This window comes from Trachurus trachurus (assembly GCF_905171665.1).
Source record: "Trachurus trachurus genome assembly, chromosome: 19".
NCBI lineage: Eukaryota > Metazoa > Chordata > Actinopteri > Carangiformes > Carangidae > Trachurus > Trachurus trachurus.
In genome coordinates this window covers 17533283-17555367 of record NC_139913.1, presented here as the reverse complement: position 1 = coordinate 17555367, position 22085 = coordinate 17533283, and the positions used below count along the sequence as shown (strand labels likewise).

Below are 22085 nucleotides of genomic sequence, written 5' to 3'. Positions count from 1 at the left end.
TACTAGTCAGTTTGGTTTGCTAACGCTAACATTAGCAGTGCACCCTACTTCCTGTCTCAGTTTTCAATAAGTGGAAGAGTCAAATGGCTTAAGATTGATTACAGCACTGATACTTAGCCATTGGGGGGTTTAAACACAACACAATGTGAACCACTGTCTGTCACGAATCAATAACCAGTCACCAAATGAGCAAATGAAATAGCCTTATCTCTGCTAACTTCTCCTAACAAATTTGTGAAGCACTGCTTACCTGTCAAAACAGTTTGTCCGCACCTGTGTTTCCAGGTGGTTTTAATAATGATCCGTCCACAGTGAAATGTGAGCAAATGTTTTAAATCTGTCTGACAAGCAAACTGTGCATTGCAGTCAAAATTTGTTGCGATAGACAGACCAGCTGAACAAATGATTATTATAGGATCATGATCTGACAAAACGGAAATAGGTTCATGACAGCAGCTGTATGGTTCTCTGTATTGAATGAATCAGAGCCAAGAGAAAGTTGTCCTCTTAACTTTGCTTAAGTTGGTTACTCTTTGTGGTCACCTATTGAATGAATTCACAATTTAGTTGTTCTCTTAGATATATCGGTGATTCCTGGCCCAATTTTACATATTCATTTGCACAGTGGGAAATTGAGGCTGTCAAATACACCTGCTGCATTACATCACTTCAGAGCCATTTAGTGTCTTTGAATCTTCAGAGTTTTAGTCTAAAGACAGACAATCACATCATCAGCAGTGACCTGGCCGTCCTCCCTCGCCCCTGTTTTATCTGACCAATTGCAGATACGACATCCATTAACCTGACAGGACGCCTGCTGGAATTGGTCGGAAAACACACAAACTGGCAACACTGCTTGTGTATTTTTTATGCTTAGTCATTCTTACTCTGCCCTTCCTTACCTTTGCAACCTCCCCCTCCCCCTCCCCTCCCCTGCCTGCCCCTCACCACCACCTCCCTATCTTCTCTCTGCTGGTGTGCTCAGATGTGAGGCTGAGCTGGGAGCTTATACGGCAGGGTTTCTCGATAGCTCAGCAGCGTTGTGGCTGTGCCCTTCGCTAAGGACACACAAACGAGCTATTCCCTCCAGAGAGAGGCCTCAGCAGTCCTCTGTGCAGTGAGAAAGGTGTTTGTCGAACAGCAGAAACAGCAGGAGCACCGACCAGATCGGAGGAGGCTGAGCCATGGCAGCTCACTCGTGGCTTTACCGACTCTTTTCGAGGAAAAAGAAATGGAGAAAACAACACATCTTGTCACACAGCCTAAGATTACTCCTGTCACTAAACCCTGTGTTTCTAGGAGTTGGCGGTATGCGACAGGTGTGTTCCCTTTTCATAAGGCGTTCTGGAAGATAAATGGTGTGGGAACACAACCTGTCACACCTTCAGCAGGACAACCAGATGGCCTTGGATAGCAGTAACGAGCAAAATCGTAAATGGATGTTCCTGTCAGCGGTGGTGCAGTTCTCTTTGCCTACCAAAAAGTATGCCCAGAGTGGTTCTGTGTTTGCTCCGTCACTTCTTCCTCACTAGAAATGTCTCACGATTTCAAATTAAATGAAAGGGATAGTTGAAAACCATACCTTTTATGTGTCTAACTTTAGGGACACCTAAACTGATAGTACCCTGATTTGGCCTATTGAAATGTAGAGGGTTTTGTCTTTGTTACCAACCAGGATGTTGACTATAGAATCATTATAGAATCCTTAGCCTATAGGTTTCCAACATGGCTGCCTCAAATTATCTTATGCTTATGCTTTATGTTGCATTGTCCGTTTACTACCATTGACCAGGTAACTCCACCACAGAGATTCAGGGTTTGGACATGTTTAGTGAGGACAGTTTAAAATCAGCACAGACAAAAAAAAAGTTTGTAACAAAAGAAAAATCAGCACTGACATTTTACCAACAGGTCCAATATTATTCTGTAACAGCAAGCTTCCAGCTACAGAAGACTATGTTTAAGCTCCCCACCTCACTCAGAGACACTTACATCATGTGGTTATACCAGAAAAAGCTCCAGTCTTTTGAAGGAGCTTTGAAAGAATCCGAGCAGCAGCCAGAACAAATCCCTGCTAAACAAATACGAGCATAAATAACAACAAAAAGCGAAGAATGAGGGCGATGGAGGAAGGTGCATCAGGCAGGAGTGTCAGAACAGCTAAGATGTACACTTTATAACACCACTGGATGCTACTAGTCAGCAAGACAAGCAGCTGATTGATGAGTGACAGTGGAGCATGAATGACACAGCTAATGTCAATGAGGTAATACAATGCTTCATATACAAAGTGCACCACATTCTCGTCTTGTGTCAGTCTTGACACATCTTTCTTTCTTCTTTCTATATTCACAGGAGGCTTGGTCTTAATGGAAGACACAATGTAGCATACTTATAGTAGATGCATTTTTTTGCTGTGTTAAGGTCCCATGAGGCATGCTGGGACAAAGATGGCACCAACTCACTTAAAAGAACATTGTGGGTTCTATATCCCATTGAAATTGCCTATAGACCTGCTGTCTCTGATGGCAGAAGATATTTTCAAAGCATGAAACATGAGAAAAATAGAAAATACTCACATTCTCTTTGCTTTATGTTGTTGTCCCTGAACTAAATCAGACAAAGTGTTTTGTATACAAACAAGAACTGATGCATACATGTTGATTCTGTTTTTCTGTGATATTTGTCTACTTTGGTTTACTATATTATGTCATTATTTCAATTCTATTAACAGGGACCATACACAGCACAACTGCTGGGCTACAGTTAGTTCTACAGCTGGAGTCCAGTTTAGGTAATGTGTTTTATTCAGGGAAATTATAATGCTGATGGCTGTAACAGTTTCTTTGAATTTGTCAAAATAATTCCACAAAGGATGGATCATCATGCACATATATTCATTCATTCATCCATTCAATCATTCCTTTAATATAAGACAAAATCGCAGCCACACAACATCTGCATGGAATATCTTTTTATGGACAGTCTGCCTTTTATAGATGAAGCAAACCTTGATGGTTTTCTTCTAAAAGCCTGCATGGTGAGTGTTTTCATTTTACAGAACCAGGGTCAAGCTGAAGTTAAATGCGAGTAAAAACTAGGATTACTGTAACTCCTGCTGCAGGAATAAGAAAAATCGCTGTGCTGTTACCCGAGGGGATCGACTTAGACATGAGAGGGTCACAACCTCAGCCGTCCCCTCTGTTCAGTCATTAACCCCCCCACCAGAACACAACCACTGACGGACTGGCGCGCACATATTCCAGACATAGAAATGAACTCATGCAGATGCAGAGAAGTGCCTGCAAAATGCACGCAGGCACAGGGGCCGCTATTGTATAAATGCCCCCTCATTCACCGAGCATCTGCCCTGCAGTAACGCTACAGGCACTTCTTTCTTCAACCTTGTGTGGTTGGATCAATAGCTCTGTTGTCTCTCCCCAACCAACGAGCCCTGTAACCACAGCAAAACTTGACTTTTTTTTTTTTTTTCTTTTCAAAACAATTCCTTGATGGAGCGAAAGATGCAGCTCTTTAACAAACACGTCTCAAAACAGCATTACACACTGTGGAAAAGGAAAGAAACACACAGCGGTTACACTGCATCAGGAGTTTCCACCTCCTGTTCGCTACGACTGTGCATCTGTTGTTCACAGTAATCCTGTTGAGAAACATCTTCTATGTACATGTAGAGGAGGGAGCCCCATGTGTGTGCATCTGCCTGGTTTGTGTGTGTGTGTATATAGTGTGTGTGTGCACGCTTAGTCAGTCATGCGACCACAGTAATCTCCATGAGTGCTGTCTGCTTCTCTGTAAGGCCTGACTCAGACAGCAGTGACCTCACCGCTGAATGGCTGGTTGTGTGTTTTGGTGTCAGCAAGGTTTTGTGTGTTTGTATGTGTGTTGTTGGCAGAAAGACGTGACAGAAATGAAATGGAAGAGGTTTGATTTCTTCACATCAAAGCGTCATCTCCAGTGCTTTGTGATCACACAATCCATAGTGATTAAAGGATGAGTTGACATTTATGAAAAATATTGCGGACTTGTCACGGGTTAAAAGAGATAAATCGAAGGGAGATTAGCGTAGATGCCACATAACACCCCTGGGGATCTTGTGAGCTCACATCATCTCTCTGCATGATAAAGAGCCCACAGACTTCCTCCCTCTCCCTTGCCCATGTCTCAGACTGTATCCCTCTCCTCTTCCATCACTTCCACATCTCCGAACCCTCTCTCCTCCCCCCCCGCTGATCCCCAGTCAGGCTCTGTGGCATCTCCGTCTATGCTTTTTCCAGTCTCAAGAGGCTGGGGAAATGCAAGAATGGTATTTTTTGCCCTCTTCCACCCTTCTCTCTCCTGTAGCTCTCATATGACTCCCTTAAGCATTACGCGCTCTCACTGTGTGTGTGTGTATGTGTGTATTCACGTGGTCCTGGTGCACCATGCTGAGGGTCCATGTGTGAGAAATGGCAACTGCAGAGAGAGTGAGCTGGACAGAAATCATGGTGACTTCAGTCACTAGCGGCCATGAATATGTTTTGTGCCGTTCATATTGCATACGGTCAGAAGTCTGAAAAAGAAATATATGTGACCGATGTTGTCTGGCCTGCTCTGAGCGGGTTTCGAACCCGAGTCTCCCGTACCGCGGGCGACAATGCTAACCGTTTCGCCAAGAAGTCAATGACCACTTGGCAAGAGGATTAGCACGTCTTTTATGCGTGAGAGAGTTTTAACTTCAGTACCGCTAACCGCCACACGCTGTCACTTCTCCTTACTGGTAGCCTACCTCATGACTGTGACTATACTCGCGGACCTCCGTGACACTCATCCCCCTGAACTCACTCCACCCAGGACATCCCGGTCACGGCACCAATGTGACCGATGTTGTCTGGCCTGCTGAGCGGTTTTCGAACCGCCCATGGGCGATGATGCTAACCGTTTTGCTAAGAGGTCAATGACCACTTGGCAAGTGGATTAGCACTTCTTTTATGGGTGAGTGAGTTTTAATATCAGTACCGCTGGCCACCACACGCTGTCACTTCTCCTTACTGGTACCTCCTGACTGTGACTGTAGCTACAGACCTCTGTTACATATATTAAAGTAAAAAACACACACATATATATATTTTTTTTCAGACTTATCACTGTATGTCAAACATGTATCAGGCTCTCCTCCATGGTAATGAAATGTAAATAAACAAGACACCTGGTGGTTATAGTGCTGGAACAATTAAGCAAATCAATTGGCTAAAACCTTTAGATAATTTATAATCAATGTATTTAGCACCAAGACTAAAAGGTTATAGTAATGTTAGTGGCTGTGAGACATAGAGCTAATTGCTCATTTATGCTAATATGCTAATGCCAAGATGCTGATGTTTAGCACGTAGGTGTTATGTTTGCTATCTTTAGTGCTTTAGTCTACTAATATTAGAATTAGCACAACACAGAGTTTAGCTTTGCTGGTATTTGGTCATATGACATTGAATTGAATGATGATGACACAAAGCGGATTCATTCATTTATTTTTACATTAGCCATTCTGCCTGGAGACAAACCCTGTTGAGGACCGACCAATTGTGTTCTGGGCTTTTTCATTGCAATGGCAACAGCTTCTTTCTTTGAGCTTTTCTGACCTTTTCTTGGCCAGTAATTAGTACGTGCTTAAGCAGCAAGATTTCAATGACAGATTAATTGGCAAACACCAATAAAGTTGTTAACAGCCTTATGTTATGCTGCTCCTGGCCGTGTTACTGAGTGACCTCTAGTCTAAGTAAGTGACATAGTGAATGTTTGGTTTATGGGGTTTATGTACATCATCTGAATAATTAACGGACAGGCTGGTAGCTTCAACCCAGAGTGGAATGTTTTCACTTGTGTCAGTCAGCATTGCACAGAGGGTAGGTACTGGTATTCCATTCAAAAGTAATTTCTACAATTTGGTGCAAACTCATAAATACTCTGGATCTGACAGATATGTAAGATCGTTAAGCCTTGAAGGATATTATACAGTTGTGTGTAACTGAGTCCCGTCAGTTGTTAAAGGAATCCTATAGCATTATTAATTATGAAAAAGATTCCAATCAGCCAACAAAGATCATCTCCTTGCGGTTATGAACAGTTTGTGTTCATTTATTTATTCTAACCAAACATGTTTGACATGATTTTACCAGCTGAGCTTTAATCTTCATTACTCCTTGATGTCTAGCACTCATTCACTTTTCATGTCTCACTCTGACACACTGCATCTCTGACTTTGTCATTTACATCTGATCAGAGTCTATGTGATACAATGACTCAGACATCCCCTTTCTTGACGCCTACTGATGCTACTTCTGTCACGTTGAAAAGAAAAACTCCTTTTTTTTGTCCTAATTTGCATGTTCTCTGTTCTGTCTACTGAGCCTGTATTCAAAGTGTGTGTGTAACCACATGGTCATACTGGCAGTAAGTAACAATAGTGTATTTACATGTGCTGTATAGGTGTGTGCGTGTGTGCAGTGCATGCATGCCAGGGCATTTGTGTACGTTTACCACACTCTCACTTTAAATTTAACCCTTTAAAGTACCGCACACTGCATGTCGTCTTTTTGGGTGTGTGCATGTAAGCACTGTATGTGTGATGATGTTATCACAGTGTATTTAGGAGTTTGGTGATGTAACTAACCTGATCAGATCGCAGGCGGTCTGTTTCCTGTCAGTAAGCTAAACAGGATTTCCCCAAAATCATATTTTGCAGCTGCTCTCTTTTATGAGCAGGGACGCACTCAGCCAAACTCCCTTGTAATATTTGCTTCATTTACTTTGCTGCTATTACCTCCTAACAGCACCAGCATCAGCACTTTCAGTATTTATAGCCTGAACCTTGAGCTGCTATTCTCTTTGTTGCAGCGCCTTTATGACAGGACCTTCTCACACCTCCTCTTTTATCTCTTTCTATCATTCTTCTGCACCACTTTGCCCATTTTCATTTCATTTCCTCCCTTCCCTCCCTCCCTCCCTCCCTCGCTCTCTTTCTCATTTTCTCCCCAACCTCAAATGTTCTCCTTTCACCTCCCTACATCATCTCTCCTTCTAATTCTCTCCTTCTCTCCCCATTTCTCCCTCCTGCAGAGCCGGACTGGGCGTCGCTGACTTTGGGCGTGTTTGTTTGCCAGGCCTGCTCGCTCCTTCACCGGAGCATCCCCCACATCAGCCGGGTGAAGTCTGTCCAGGACACATGGGACGCCAGTGAGGTGGAGGTAGGGCAGTCATGGTGAATTTACAGTGTAATGCATAGTCACAAATTAAATATATAGATATCAAGTATCAAAATTAAAAAATATATCTATAAACACCACTTCCCTTTCTCTGAGTTGACTGCTGATATCTGATATTGGGCTGGCATTGTGTTACTCAGCTGGAATAGATGATGACACCTTTTCTTTTCTGTGTTTCTCAACATCTGATTCACCAAACCTTCGTTCTGCTCAAGGTTGTTGGAAATTCATGATTTAGTCTGTTAACATTAAACCGCTTGATTTTTTTTTTTTTTTCCACTGAGCACAATCAACACCCACCACCACCCGTTTCTTTACAAGGCCCTGTTCCTTTTGTGGGCAAATTTCATTCTCAAAATGACCATATTTGGGTAAAAAGCACAATTTCTCAATATCTTGCTCTGTAGGTGTTTCAGAAACCACACAACCACTGGTTACCAGAGAAACAAGGCATCAGAGTTTTATCAGTGTGTGAACACAACCAGTATTGATCTGTTAATAATGATATGATTGGCTGTGCACCTTGAAGACATCTTCAGTCAATATGCAAGACAATCAAATCTTATCAGAACTAAAGAACATTGACCTTCATGTGACCCTGACATCCGACTTCATTTTGGTGGGAGGGGATGTCCTCACTGGGATCAATAAAGTATTATTCCATTAGTTAGGTAGTTTGCACTTTTCTGGGGCTTGTTGCCTTGCAGATATACCCCCATCAGAAATATAGAAAACTTAATCATAGAGGAGAGTGATTCAAATCTTTGGTCTACGGTTGAAGTGTGAAGTTGTTCCTTGAATGTATCACGTCAGCACTAAAACACCAGGGCTGGGTGACAAAAAGAACTTTTGGGGGAGGTGATGGTGACATGGGTGATGAGGAAAACAAGGAGGCTGGAGATGTGGGAGGACAATAATTGGGATGTAATGGGGATTTGTCTTAAGATAAAAGTGGGGAGGTAGCATGAAGCAAAATGCAAGAATAACACAGTGGGGTGTTTGGTATTTAGAGATAAAACCCAAAGAGATACAAGAGAATAACACGAGCAGATGAATAGTTTCATGTGTGAGGGAACTGTGTTCCATTTCCACCTCTGCAAATGCAGCATAGGGAGAGTTTGAGGTGGATTTCGAGAGACCTTTGGAAGTGTTAGACTCCCACTCCAATAAAACACCCACAATCAAAGGAGCCACCTTCATCTAACAGTCACGACTGAATTCACTTCATTAGAACTTAGTTACAACCATCGCGGGTTTAATAGGTTTCCCACAAACGTCCCAGAGGGGCCGTCCTTTCGTGTCCTTCACAATATTAACATCAATAAGTTTCTGCAAATATCTCCTGTCCCCTCTCAAACCAAAGGTGTCGATTTGAAAACGCAAAGTCACTGTCAAGTCCTTGGAACTATCTTGAGAACACCTTATTTCTGAAAATAGATAAGCATTTTATTCTGAAAGAAATGTCTTTATGGTTTGAGGGAGTGTTACAGACAGGATAATATTATCTTCAAAATGAGGTGGAGGAGAACAATGGAAAAGAACAGCTTTCAAAATCACCTCAAGTGGTAATACAAGAAGATTTAGGAGCACGTCTCTAAAAATAACCTTTGAAATTTAGGGAATAAATGGCACATGTTTGCATCTGAAAAATCACAATAATCGTAATTGAATATTCTAGTATGTAACATTGAAGTGGTTTTGGACGTGTATTGTGAGGACTAATCATTCTTAAAAGCAGGGCCCTAATTAATGAACTCCTTTTTTCTTAATGATGCTCAATTGTAATTAATTTATATCTATACTATATCTATGAGTTACTTTTAAGTTTTTTGTTTCATTCATTTTAAATGGCTTAAAATGTTTATGTTTATGTTCTCAGCTATGTTCATGAAAATGGACAAACACTGCAGGGAGCAAGTCCACGTGATTGTATTCTAGAGAGTGTTTGACCTATTGTCCACATTATATCACTCTCAGTCTGGCCAGATACCTGTAATGGCTAATTCTCTGGCAACAGCACAAAAGCAACAACAACAAAGCAGGAACACACAGGAAATGACTTGAATGTCCAGAGGACAGCATGATACATGTTATGGAGCTTCACCTCATTGTCCTCGTTTATGTTTAATCTTTATCTCTTTTTGGACGTGGTCGACTATAATTGGCAGATTTCTGCTTGTAAATGAGCCTCTATGTGCACGTCCAGATGGATGTACAGCAAATGAGATTTATCATCGTTATTGCGTTAAGGTGGGATTATGTATGTTTTGATAAATTAGGTCCCAGCTCTTCCTTTTATATAATGCTGTCTAAGAGGGGACAAATCTGATTTATTTAGTCTCATTTGTGCTGCCATTGACACCATGTTATGATGAAGATTTGGGTATTTTATTGAACAGTTGCTGAATGTTCTGCTCTGTAAATGCTTGTGATTCAGTCTGAAGTCGTGAGCACTTTGCATAAAGGAGAGGCGTACCAAACTAATTGGATATTGAGCAGAGGAGGTTATGCTAAATGACTCTTGATCTTTCTGCTTTGATGATATTGATATAATGTTCTTAATGTCACATCTGAGGTGTCTGGTGTTCCACATTTTTGGCAGCAGATGTGTCACATATCGTAATTTCTGTGACCTCTGTAGAGGGTTTATGATTTGGGGGCATTTTCTGCTACTATTTGACCTTGACGATAAAAAAAAAAAAGCCACAGTGCTGCATCCCTTCCAGAACCCCTCAGAGGATAAGAGAGGCATGTTGGGGTATTCAGCCAGCTGGATTGGGCTCAGGGATTATCATTGGATGAAACACTTGATGGAGGGAGCAGGAGCAGACACTTCCCAATGCAGTGGAGACATTTCCTAATTAATCGCATAGACAAACAGCGGACTTGTCAATTGAATGAGTTATTTCATACTTCAGTTTTCCTGTGCTTCAGACAATGTTTGTCATATGTACAGATAATTTTATTTCCTTCTGCCTGTTGTTCTGTTTTCACCATTTTCAAGGTCCTTGAAATGGCATGGCTTATAGGATTTCATTCAATGAGAAGAAACAAAGATGTTGATGTTTTTACACTTTCTGTAATATTGGAAATTGTATAGTATTAGTATAATTACATTTTTTCAATGTTAAACGTCGGTATGCACTCAAATATTGAAATCCATGCTCTAGTATTTTACTTTGCTGTTGTTGTTTTTTTTAAGGAAAAATACCTGAAGTGTGGCTCTTAACTGGTTAAATCTGCTGTTACATAAAATGTATCTAAATTCCTGAAATGCAGCAACATGAAATCTGCTGTATGTTCTACTACTGTAGTCAGATCACCAGGTTGTGTTGTCCTGTCTCCCTTTCAGTTAATGGCTGCGATGGGAAACAGTGCAGCCAAGGCCAAATATGAGCAGAAGGTTCCTGCTTTCTACTACAGACCAACACACACTGACTGCAAGTAAGTGCTCTCTCTTTTGTCCCACTCAAAGTTACAGTAATACTGAATACATATTATTTTTTATTAATTTCATTTTTATTCATCTGTTGTCTCAAAAGTGAAAACCCTCACTACTTGGAATCAGCCAGCTATACTGGCTTCTTAGCCAATACTAGCATACTAGTGTTTTTAATGGTTTTAAGATTGAATGACAGATTCTTTCACGACCTCAACACAACAAAAAAGAGTTATGTCTCTGACAACCTCTGTAATTTTGACATTTTACTGACATTTCATCATAGAGAATAATGTGTAAATGTCTAGATATTATTTTAAGCACAAGGTTTTATTTCAGTCATTCAAACAATCAACCATTCAAAAAACACATGGACGAATGGCTTGAAAAAGCTCTACCAGAATCCCCCCAACTCTGCCTTCTGGGAGACAGGTCATAGCAAGGTCACCACTAGGAATATTAAAAGCAGAATTTGGTTTAGCACTGACAGGCTTCATCACTGCAGCTAGAATCATTCTTCGCTACTGGAAGAGTCAGACTCGACCAGAACTTACTGACTGGGTTAAGCTGATATGACAGATAATGCCTCCTATGAATTGATGATAGCAAGGTTGAATGATAACAAAGGGAGGGTCATTTTCTGAATCATATAAGACGGGAATAGGTGCCTATAACATGTGAGGGGAGGACGACTTGTGTTGCGTAAACACAGTGTTTTGTGTTGGGAGATGTGCTGCGCTGCATGGGCTGTGATTTGTGTGTGTATATTTATATTGTTTTTATCCTGTGTATTTTTGTCTAATATGGTTGATTTTTTTGTGTTGAAGTTTGATGTCTTTATGATGTTTGACATATAAGAAATTGAATAAAAATGTAAAAAAAAATATATATATATATATATATATATATATATATATATATATATATATATATATATATATATATATATATATATATATATATATATATATATATATATATATATATATATATATATATATATATATACATATACACATGCCTCAGGACAAGGGATCCAAATTATTTTGGGGGGTTTTAGGACTTGGTTCTACAGCAGGTTTCTGGCCACATGGTGAATTGAAGTCTGACATTGACAGTGATAGAGCTCTGGTTTGGTCTCTACCTCCTCCTGAGGGAGTTAGCTGGCTGTTTCGTTGCTACAGTAAATACTGCATTTTCTTTACCAGTTTATCACAATGTCTCCTGTCTGTGTAGGTAGTGTACTGTGACTAGAATATCACTTACCCTTCCTCTTTGTGTGTGTAAATGATATTCACACAACCGTGTACACTGTTTCATGCTTTACTGATTTTTTTTTGATTGATTCTCTTTTGACAGTGATATAACAGAAGAAAAACCTATCAATGTCAAAGTACCATAAGCGAAAACTAATATTTTATTTGGCAGCTGCTGCATGTTCACATGTTCATAGTTTCTTCTGCACTAATAGAATATCGTTTTGATTATCCACCTGCCCCCCAAAAAATCTCTTTTCTTTTCTCCTGTTTTAACTTCAGGCACTTTAGTTTTCCATCTGTGTCTTTCTCGGTGTGTCCGCATCTGTCCAGCAGGATTTAATTAATATTACACAAACAGAAGAAAGATCACAAAAACTTAAATGAAGGAGATGTACCCCTCTGTACCTGTGCCATGGTCTGCCATCATGTTCATGCACCCCACTCCCCCCCGAGAGCCAGAGTTTAGTGTTCAAGACCCAATGTCACTAGAAGGTGTCATTTAGGGAAATATCCGCCAAGAGTAAAAGACATTTTACCCCTTTGTGCAGATAGAACAGTCGTTTTATTTCTGAGAGAGGCCGATAAAAAGATAAAATGTGTGGCGAGAGAGAAAAGGGATGAAAGCAGTTTGGAGCCTGAAGGGGAGGCTGAAAGGTTGGAAGAAGTAGAGAAGCGTGAGAGTGGTGAGAGAGACGGTTGGCATGGTGACGTGCAGACTGTTGCCATTTGTTTCTCCACACACTAGTAGAGGAAGAAGAGATTGCTTCCTTTAAATGCAGCACTGGTGGAAACTATGGGAAGCAAAGACACTGATCATGTCTGACAGTGAAGTCTTTTGGTGTCACTGTGATACAAATGTGTGTGTCTACATTATTGTAGAGGTTATAGGCAACAAAATGCTTCATCTGCACTGCATCGTTGGTGACTACTGGTCTGGTATTTTCATGTTATTATTTTTGAGTTGTAAAAACCACCAGAGTATTGTATTTAGCTTACTGGGAAGTAACGGTTTGTGTGTTTGTGTGTGTGTGTGTGTGGTGTGCGGGGCAGGTGGTGGGTGTATAATTGACGGGAAAGCTAACTGTGTGTGCTTTTCATCATGTCTCCAGGCTGCTGAGAGAGCAGTGGATCCGAGCCAAGTACGAAAGAAATGAATTTGAGTTCATCGAGAAACAGGAGCCTTATTCTGCAGGTACGTGCACACCGATCTGTGTGTATTATTATACTCTGAGAGGCCCTCATCACTTATATTATTCCTCCAACACCAACCCTTCCACTGACCAAGTTGATACTGTGCCAGAAAACAACAATAGAAATTGCCTGTTCTGGCAACATGTGATATAACTTAGTCATTTAAAACTGTCTTTTACTTTTAAATTTGTTTTTTTCTGTAAGTCAGTCAAAATTGTCCACAACAAGTAGCCTACACTATATAGTGCTGAATGAGTAAGGTGTATTATGGCCTTATTTTAAATGTATGACTGCCAGCCTTATCCTCACTGAAACAAGACTTTAATCCCTAATACTCACAAGAAAAATAATCAACTTTCAATTTCTGACATGGTGACACCTCAAAACGATTGAAATGAAGATGCTATGAAATGATGACATACACATTGTCACTTGGTATGAGCTATGTGAAAGACAAAACTGACAACAAATGCTGTCATCACCTTGCTGCTACCACTGATGTTTGTTTTTTTAATATAGTGAGCTATAATTGGAAACAAGTGACTTCCTCATCCTTTTGCAAATTTTTAGGTGGCAGATGCGTTGCCGTAAACACAACCACGTGCATACAATTCATGCGTGCACAAGTAGGCCTACACTTGGGTGTTAGCATCGAAAATAAAGCAAAAAGTGGCTGTTCTTCTTGTCGTGTCAGGCTCGCATTGTTTACCCTTCGAGAAGCAGAACCTTGAAAGCCCCTCGGACAAACGTCCCAGTGGATGCCAGTAGCAGGAATTCAATTACCCAGAAACATCCATCGACGACTCTCAAACATTAATTTTCATCCTTCCTCTCCTAAGTGGTTCTGTATAGGTTTGCAGTTAAAAGCATATTCAAGCAGTGACACTGTAATTGTCACTGACGGAAAATAGAACTGCCATTAAACAGTGTGTGTGTGTGTGTGTGTGTGTGTGTGTGTGTGTGTGTGTGTGTGTGTGTGTGTGTGTGTGTGTGTGTGTGTGTGTGTGTGTGTGTGTGTGTGTGTGTGTGTGTGCTTTTGGTTGATTGCATGTGTGTGCTTGTAGAGGCCGAGTGTATAGTATTAGTGTGTGTCAGGCCTAGCTATGTGTGTGTGTGTCTTCTAGTATACATTTCACGTCTGGTTGAAGATGGAGTTTTCTGATTGGCTTGCTGTGACCTCACCCGTTTATTGTTACAGTGGACAAACACACACACATGCACACACACACACACAGATGGATTGTAATAATATGAGTCATTCTGTCATCTCTGTGCATTCATGCTCACTACATCATTCATTTTGAGGCCCAAGACATCTGTGTACAGTACTTGTGTGTGCGGGTGTGTGTGTGTGTGTGTGTGGGTGTGAGTGTCTGAGACTGGCTATCAGCAGTCCACAGCGGCCAATGTTAACATTGATCCAGTATGCAAAGGACAGAGGGAAGGAAAAGGGCGCAAAGGGAAGGAGTCGAGGGTGGGGACAGGGAGGGCTATTGATCGATGAGGTAATGCCAGTGTAGGTGAATGTTTCATGTCAGAAAGTCACAGCCACAAAGCGCATTCGCATGCATACACAAACACACACTAACACACAAGGATGGAGTGAAATGAGTGCAGAGGACAAAAAGATAGAGAGGTAATCTATGGCAGTGAATAAGGAGAATGGAAGAGAGCAAGTAAGTGAAGGAACAGTGGATGACCCTGAATATGAGGCAAGATTGAATCAGAAGATGAGAACTGCCCAAGATGTTTGGCTTGTAATTCATTTGTAACCACATACAAGCACACTTAATTATAATTATATATAAAGTACCATCAATAAGCACTGTAAAAACACTATTTTACTCGAAAGGTGCACTTGTAAACAACTGCAACATGCAATTATGGATGACAATTATGGATCCCCTTTGGGGATTAATAAAGTAATATGTATTATTATTGTATTGTATTGTAGTGACAAACCAATTCTTAAATCTGTGAAGCATTTTAGCATGTTTATACCGTAGTCACCTAGCTTTTTTTTTGGTTTGATTGTGCACAATTTGACTGATTAGATTCATGCTAGTCAAAAGTTAGCCGAGTTAAAACTTTTACCAGTTTGACAGCTACTACAATGGATGCCAAGATTCTGTTAGGTAGTGAGTTTTTGCTAACATGCTAACATTATTGTATATATTTTGTTTTCACAACTTGTTCTGTTCCAACAAAGTAGTCAAAAATATACATAATGATGCTTTAAATTCTAGTTAGAGGGACGTTTCACTTACAGAATAGATTTCCTAACTTATGTACAGTGGTAAATAGCCTTATAGATACAGTTTTTTTTTTTTTTTTTTTTTTTGGAACATCTCTTAATTGATTAAGCACAGAACTCGTTTCTAAATCATGCAATAGGCTACTAAACTTGTACTTGTCTTTTTTCACATTAGTAAAATAAAGTGAAAGAGATTTTTAAAGATTTACAGTAAAAACTGTAAAGAAAGAAAAAAAGGGGGAAGTGAGAGAAACATTCAAACTCTGACTGGCCAATCATGCTAAAAACTGTTCAGATTCTAAGAATGCTATCTGTTTTATTTTTGATTACCAACCAACCTTGCAGTGAGCAGTTTTTAATGGGACTACTTTCGTTTTTGACAGGTAGTTTGTTTTTACATCATGAGGTGGTCAACTGTCTTCCAGTTAGTCTCCCTGACCAGGAGCACTAGCAGACTAGCAGCTGTTGACAGTAAGCTCTGTGGGATTTCCACATTAACTGTGACTCTATTTCTGTGAGATGTTGCTGATGCTTAAACACTCAAACAAAATGCCATCACATCCAACTTAAAACCTGGTCAAATGAAACTAAAACCCCCAACATCATTAAATGTAAATGCAAGTAATGAGAAAATATATTTAGCCTCCTCTGCCACATTTACACATGACACGAGTTCATCCTGTTTTTAGTCATTCAGGGCACATCCGCCCATTTTACACCTCATACTCATTATTTACAGTGCAGAAAATGCGGTTTATTTGACAATTAGCGCTCATTACAAAACACTCAGCATCAGGTAATGGCTAGAATGTAAATTAGCCACTTCTTTGGGATGCCAGCTGATCACTGATCTGCATTTCCTCTCATTCAAGATACAAAAATAGATCCAGATCAGAAAGAAAACACTTCACAGTGTGACAGAAATAGAAGAGAAAAGAGAGAAATTCAGGCAGTGTAGGCAGAACCTTTTACCAAAATAGGTTGAAGAGGAAGAAGAAGAAGAAGAAAACATCATAGGCTATAAATGGAACAGTATATCATTAACATGGAAAAGGATGTTCTTTGGTTCAGAGACAATAAAATCCCTCTCTGTGTGCTGTCTCATGCCGCTCCCCCCGCTAAACGCTCCCCTCTCTCGTCTGTTTGTTTCTTGGATGTTCTGCTGTGTTTTCTCGCCCTCACGCACCGTCTCCTTTTTCGCCCTCCTCCCTTAAATGAGATTAAGATCAAATGATGTTTGATTTCAGCTCAACTGAAGTACAGTATCATCTCACAACGGGCAGTTACAACATCTCTCCCTTGCTGTTATAAATGTCTCCTATGTTTTATCTTTCATCTCCTCTGATGGGGTTTTTGTTACCAGCTTCCATAACCACATGCATTTATTTTCTCTCTCTCTCTCTCTCTCTCTCTGCCCAGGGTACCGAGAGGGGTTTCTATGGAAACGAGGAAGAGACAATGGTCAGTTTCTCAGCCGAAAGTTCATCCTGTCGGAGAGGGAGGGAGCGCTGAAATACTTCAACAAGCAGGATGTAAGCAAGATGATACAGCTGATTTTAAGCTGTACACAGTTGGGCACAATTTCACTTCAGCTAAAGCCACTAGTGAGTAAGGGAATTTTGTAGTGCTGCGTACTATTTGTTGTTTATGTCTGCCTCCATCAAGGCCAGGGATCCCAAGGCGGTGATGAAAATTGAAACTCTCAATGCCACCTTCCAGCCGGCCAAGATCGGCAACCCCTGTGGATTACAGATCACCTATCTGAAAGACAACAGCACAAGGAACATCTTTGTCTACCACAGTGACGCTAAGGTACGCTATCACTGTTATTTACGCTCATTCCCACTTCTTATATTCCCACAATGTAGTGAAACAGTTTTCATGTGCGCTATATCAAGAGTTAGATTTATGTTATATCCAGGGCACTAGTACAGGGTTAGTAGTATAATATGCATGCTGTCTGCTTTACTAAACACACTAGGGCTTGGAAATGTCCCTGAATAATTAATGTCCTTTTGGCTTTTTCCAGCAAGCATCAGTGGCTTCAGTACCTACGTCGCAGTCATGAAAGTATTCAGACAGTGACACATTTAGAGACAGAGGCTATGAGGTTAAACTGCTGACTTGTGACTATAATTAAACAATGTCTGCATCTACATTATGGGGGAAATGTAGGAAGTGCCTTCATGTTGTAATATTTTGGGCTCATGTAAAAAAAAAGGTTGTGGTTGCTACTTGCTACATGAAGTTTAAGTGCTGGGAGTCACCACTTCTCCAATGTATCATCACATTTCTACTACATATTGACACCTCTGTGTATCTGGAGGGACGTCAGTTGTTATTTTTATCTTCATTTTTATTTATAGTTTTACATTGATATCATATTAGATTTATATCCTTATGTTGCTGAAATACTGCAATCCTGACTGATGCTGACCTTCTACCAAAAGGACTCAACCAATGTCCACTGTCGCCTCTGACTTAGTCAAGTTAATCATCTGTGTCAATGCTGTTGCTCATGCTAAATTTCAAACACCCCCTTGTCCACCTCAGAAATATACTGTAGGCTTTCCTAGTGGGGAAATTATTGTGGTCACTCACTCCACACTCGCTGCTGTGCTCAGCATTGTGCTTCCTTGTAGGGAGATGATGAGGTCAGTCTGGATGTCAAATCTTAATTCTGTTCATATCCTTCAAAATAAGAGTGCATGGAGTCATAATTTTCATAGTAAACCTAACCTATCTGATCTCAGCATGGAGCTGTGACTAAAAGACAGTTCCTGTTTTGACATGGTGTTTTCCACCCCTCAAGTGATTTCCTTTCTTGGAATTGTAGGAGTGCTGTAAGAACTGTGAGACATACAAACAAAAAAAAAACCCTCAATAAGCCACAAACTATTGTTGTATCCCTCACCATTCTGCTATTGAACCTGTTGTCTGGGTAATGGGGTGTTTTTTTAATGTATTTGTGGGTTCTGAAAACCAGAAGCCCACCACACTATGAGGTCCAACAATAATTGTGGGGACCAAAGTGTTGGACATGAAATGACTGATGTTAGAGGTTGGTTTTAGAGCCAGACTTAGTTTTAGAGTAAAGCATAAAATCATTGCTTGGCTCAGGGTAAGGGAATGGATAGGTCCTCACGTGTGTGTGTGCTAAGCGTCTTCATTGAGGGGCTTTGTACCACTGAGGACACAATTTATTGCCTGGCAATACGGTTACGTCTATGGGATTTACTGTATGACTAACAGAGAGGAGTGGAGGAGGGCTGGTGGGGTTGTGGATTGGGAAAATGGACATTAGGGGACACACAGTTAATCAAAAACAAGATTAGAGGGAAGAAAGAGGCAGATAATTATGTCCATTCAGGAGACTGAAAAGGAGAGTCAGAGACTGAGATAGAGAAGGCACTGCCCCCTCTGCTGGCTGACTGCTGTTACTGAAGGCTGGTAGCAGAGCGAGTTCATCGGGTTCGTTCGGTGTCGCCGTCACTCTTGTTCTGTGGTGGAGGTATCGACAGCGCTGCAGCATCCACGGAGCTCCGATGCTCTCAGCTGCACTTTCCTCCCTGTAGAAAGATACCTGCGCTGTCATCACAGATAAAGGATGTAACTGTGACTGTTACTATAAAACCCCACGGTCTTCGCTCACAAATCAGAATGCATGAAGTGAACAGACGGTGATTGTGAGTTACAGCAGGTTACGGTGCCACTCAGGGTTTTTTTTTTTTTTTTTTTTTTACAGTTTGTTTCTTTTTCTTGCAGGAGATGGTCGACTGGTTCAACGCTATTAGAGCTGCCAGGTTCCACTACCTGCAGGTTGCTTTTCCTGGAGCAAGTGATGAGGAGGTGGGGGCGATTTGCAAAGAATTTTCAAAGATGTCTGATTATCATTGAATTATTGTATTCCTGTAAGATGGATGATCGTCCTTGGGTTCACCATGGGAGCCATTTATATCACTTAAAAAACTCTCGGAGACAAGCACATGCATAATATTCTCTCTAATACATGCTAGATCAAGCCATTTTGCTTTTTATTTCAGCCATGCTTTCATTTAATGTGATTCTGTTTCTGTTCTTTATCTTCCAGCTGGTGCCTAAACTGACCAGAAACTTTATGAAGGAAGGCTTTATGGAGAAAACCGGCCCAAAGGTTTGTGCAGTGGTTGTCTACTCTGGATCATTTCTTGTGATTGAAATTAAAATTTCAAATGGTCTAGTGTGGTAAAGGTTCCCAAACTGCCTTGTGGCCCCTTACAATAAGGCCTTTTAACCAGCAACACATTGCATACACTGTGATATCACTGTATGCAAAAAAATATATCGATACTGTATTCATCAGAGCTGTGTTTTATCTGTCGTGTTTCACCATTTCACAACTAAGGACCAGATGCATCTAAAACCTGATTTGGCAATATCCAAAGTTAAAGTTAAACTAATGACGTTAGTGTTGAAAGTAGATTTACATAGCTCACTTTACATGGCAGGGCCTCAGGATCAGACAATAAAACATGATATCCCTTAATGGCCATCATACTAGTTGAGTTCTTTGTTTGCCTGATTGATTAACTTGTGACAACTTGTAAATTTAGTTTCTTTTAATGGTGATTTAACATTAACATTAAATTTAACATAACACTCTGTACATCAAAAAGTAATATCAATGTTTCAATACACAAATTGTTGTTGCTTGCAGACCTGTCATAAGAATTTATAGTTCTTGCTATGAACTAACTCTGTTTGCTGTTTTCTTTTCTCATAATCTTCATTGTCTTGTTCTTTGCCGCAGCACACAGAGGGCTTTAAGAAGAGGTGGTTCACTATGGATGACAGGAGGCTCATGTATTTTAAAGACCCTCTGGTAAGAAGACAGCTGCCTGTTCTTACTGTGTTCTTATGACCCACTGCTCAGCCCTCACCCATCTGTCTTCTCACCCCGTGTCCCTGCTCTCCCAGGATGCCTACGCCCGTGGCGAGGTGTTCATCGGCAGTAAGGAGAACAGCTACACCGTCCTGGCTGGTTTGCCCCCGTCTACCCAGGGCTGCCACTGGAACCACGGCATCACCATCGTAACACCGGACAGGAAGTTCCTGTTTGCCTGCGAGACGGAGGCCGAGCAACGGGATTGGATAGCGGCCTTTCAGAGAGTGATCAATCGACCAATGAGGCCACAGGAATATGCAGGTACACGAACTGGACAAGTTCTTAAAGGGATAGTTCAACAGTTTGGCAAATTGGCCAATTGCCATAATCCCTATAGTTTTAGGAGTAGGTTCGTTACCTTTAATTGTTGATGCAAGCTATTTTTAGAACAGCAGAGCAGAGCCGCGAGCTGCTCAGAGCTACGCTACGGAGGCTAATGGAATTTCTTGGTTTCCCTCATCAAACTCATCAAATACACAATCCAACAACTCCAAAACACTCTGGTGGACAAGTTGTGACCTGCACATTCACCACGCTAGTAATAATAATGGAACATTACGAGACAGTTGTTGGATTGTGTATTTGACATTCCATGAGCCTCCGTAGCGTAGCTCTGAGCAGCTCGCATCTTGGCTGTGGGCCAATTTGCCAAAATGTTGAACTATCCCTTTAATCTGCAGTTCTAAATTCTGAATATTATTGCCTGTGAAAGTGATGGAAACACTCAACCTTGCAATGTTACGGACAATTCTGGATCTGCCGCTTTAAGTGGATCCACACCAAAATTTAATAGGTTTGTCCCAGGCCCATCTGTCCACCGTGTTTGGTATGGACTTGGTTCAGTACTTTTTGTGTAATCCTGCTGATACACAGACATGGGTGGAAACATACCCTCCTCAGCTCAGGTAAATAAACACTGTTTAAAAAATCATTTATTCTGCAGTTCAGTCTTTTGAGGAACAAAATCAGACTGATTCATTTGCATTTTGCCGCAACAAGAAAACAATTTTCTTTTGGATTCTCTGTTTGTGGTTCTCTCTGAGTAGCTTTAATAAAAAAAAGCATAATTATTGTCACTCAGAAAAAGCAGATTGTTTAGAAGCATTCTGTTACCCGCACTAGTACTGCATTACCTCATGTTACTTCTCTTGTCTCTGCAGTGGAGGCCCATTTCAAACACAAGCCTTGAAGCCTACAGGAAACTGCAACCAACTCCAGAAGAACTCCAAAAAGCCAGTCTCAGTCCGATCAGAGACAAACCCCTGCGTGTGACCACAGACCATGGCGGGACGAGGTGGGGTGGGGTTGGGGGACAGGTGGGGGGCGTTTTGGGATGGGCCAAGATGGGAAAAGATGATGAAGGAAAAGAAGAGAAAGAGACAAAGGTACTTCAGTGTAGGAAACTCAAATTCTAAAGCGACTCTTGGCCCCTCGTGGGGTCAAACCCTAGTGATCTGAGGCCAAAGGGTAGGTGGTGTCATCCCTATTTGCGCCTGCCAACCTTGTGCTATACATTACCATTGCCAACCACCCCCCTCTCCTCAGCCATGTGGGTCCTTCCCTCCCCCGTTCCCCTGGATTTCATCTTGTGAATGGTTCATTCTACCTGTAATCTAATGTAATTATGTAATCTAGTCATTTCACTGGTTGCTTAACAAAGACAATGCATTGTTAATTTATTGAATGTACAGTTTTGATGACAGTGGCTTACTGTGTGTGTGTGTGGAGTCGTGACATTTTCGTTGAGGACGCTGTGAGG

At 41.1% G+C, this 22085-nt stretch overlaps 1 protein-coding gene across 1 annotated transcript; it reads left to right on the top strand.

Moving 5' to 3' along the window:
• Positions 1-10611: 10611 nt before the first annotated feature.
• LOC311003060 (arf-GAP with dual PH domain-containing protein 1-like) lies at positions 10612-21515 on the top strand (the record flags this gene model as incomplete). The annotated part of the gene is made up of 9 exons (XM_083994740.1): positions 10612-10703; positions 13067-13149; positions 16822-16934; positions 17068-17214; positions 19168-19251; positions 19493-19555; positions 20192-20263; positions 20359-20587; positions 21487-21515. The coding sequence occupies exons 1-9, from the start codon at positions 10615-10617 to the stop codon at positions 21513-21515; spliced, it is 909 nt and encodes a 302-aa protein (XP_083850866.1). The 5' UTR covers positions 10612-10614.
• Between the last annotated feature and the right edge of the window lie 570 nt (positions 21516-22085).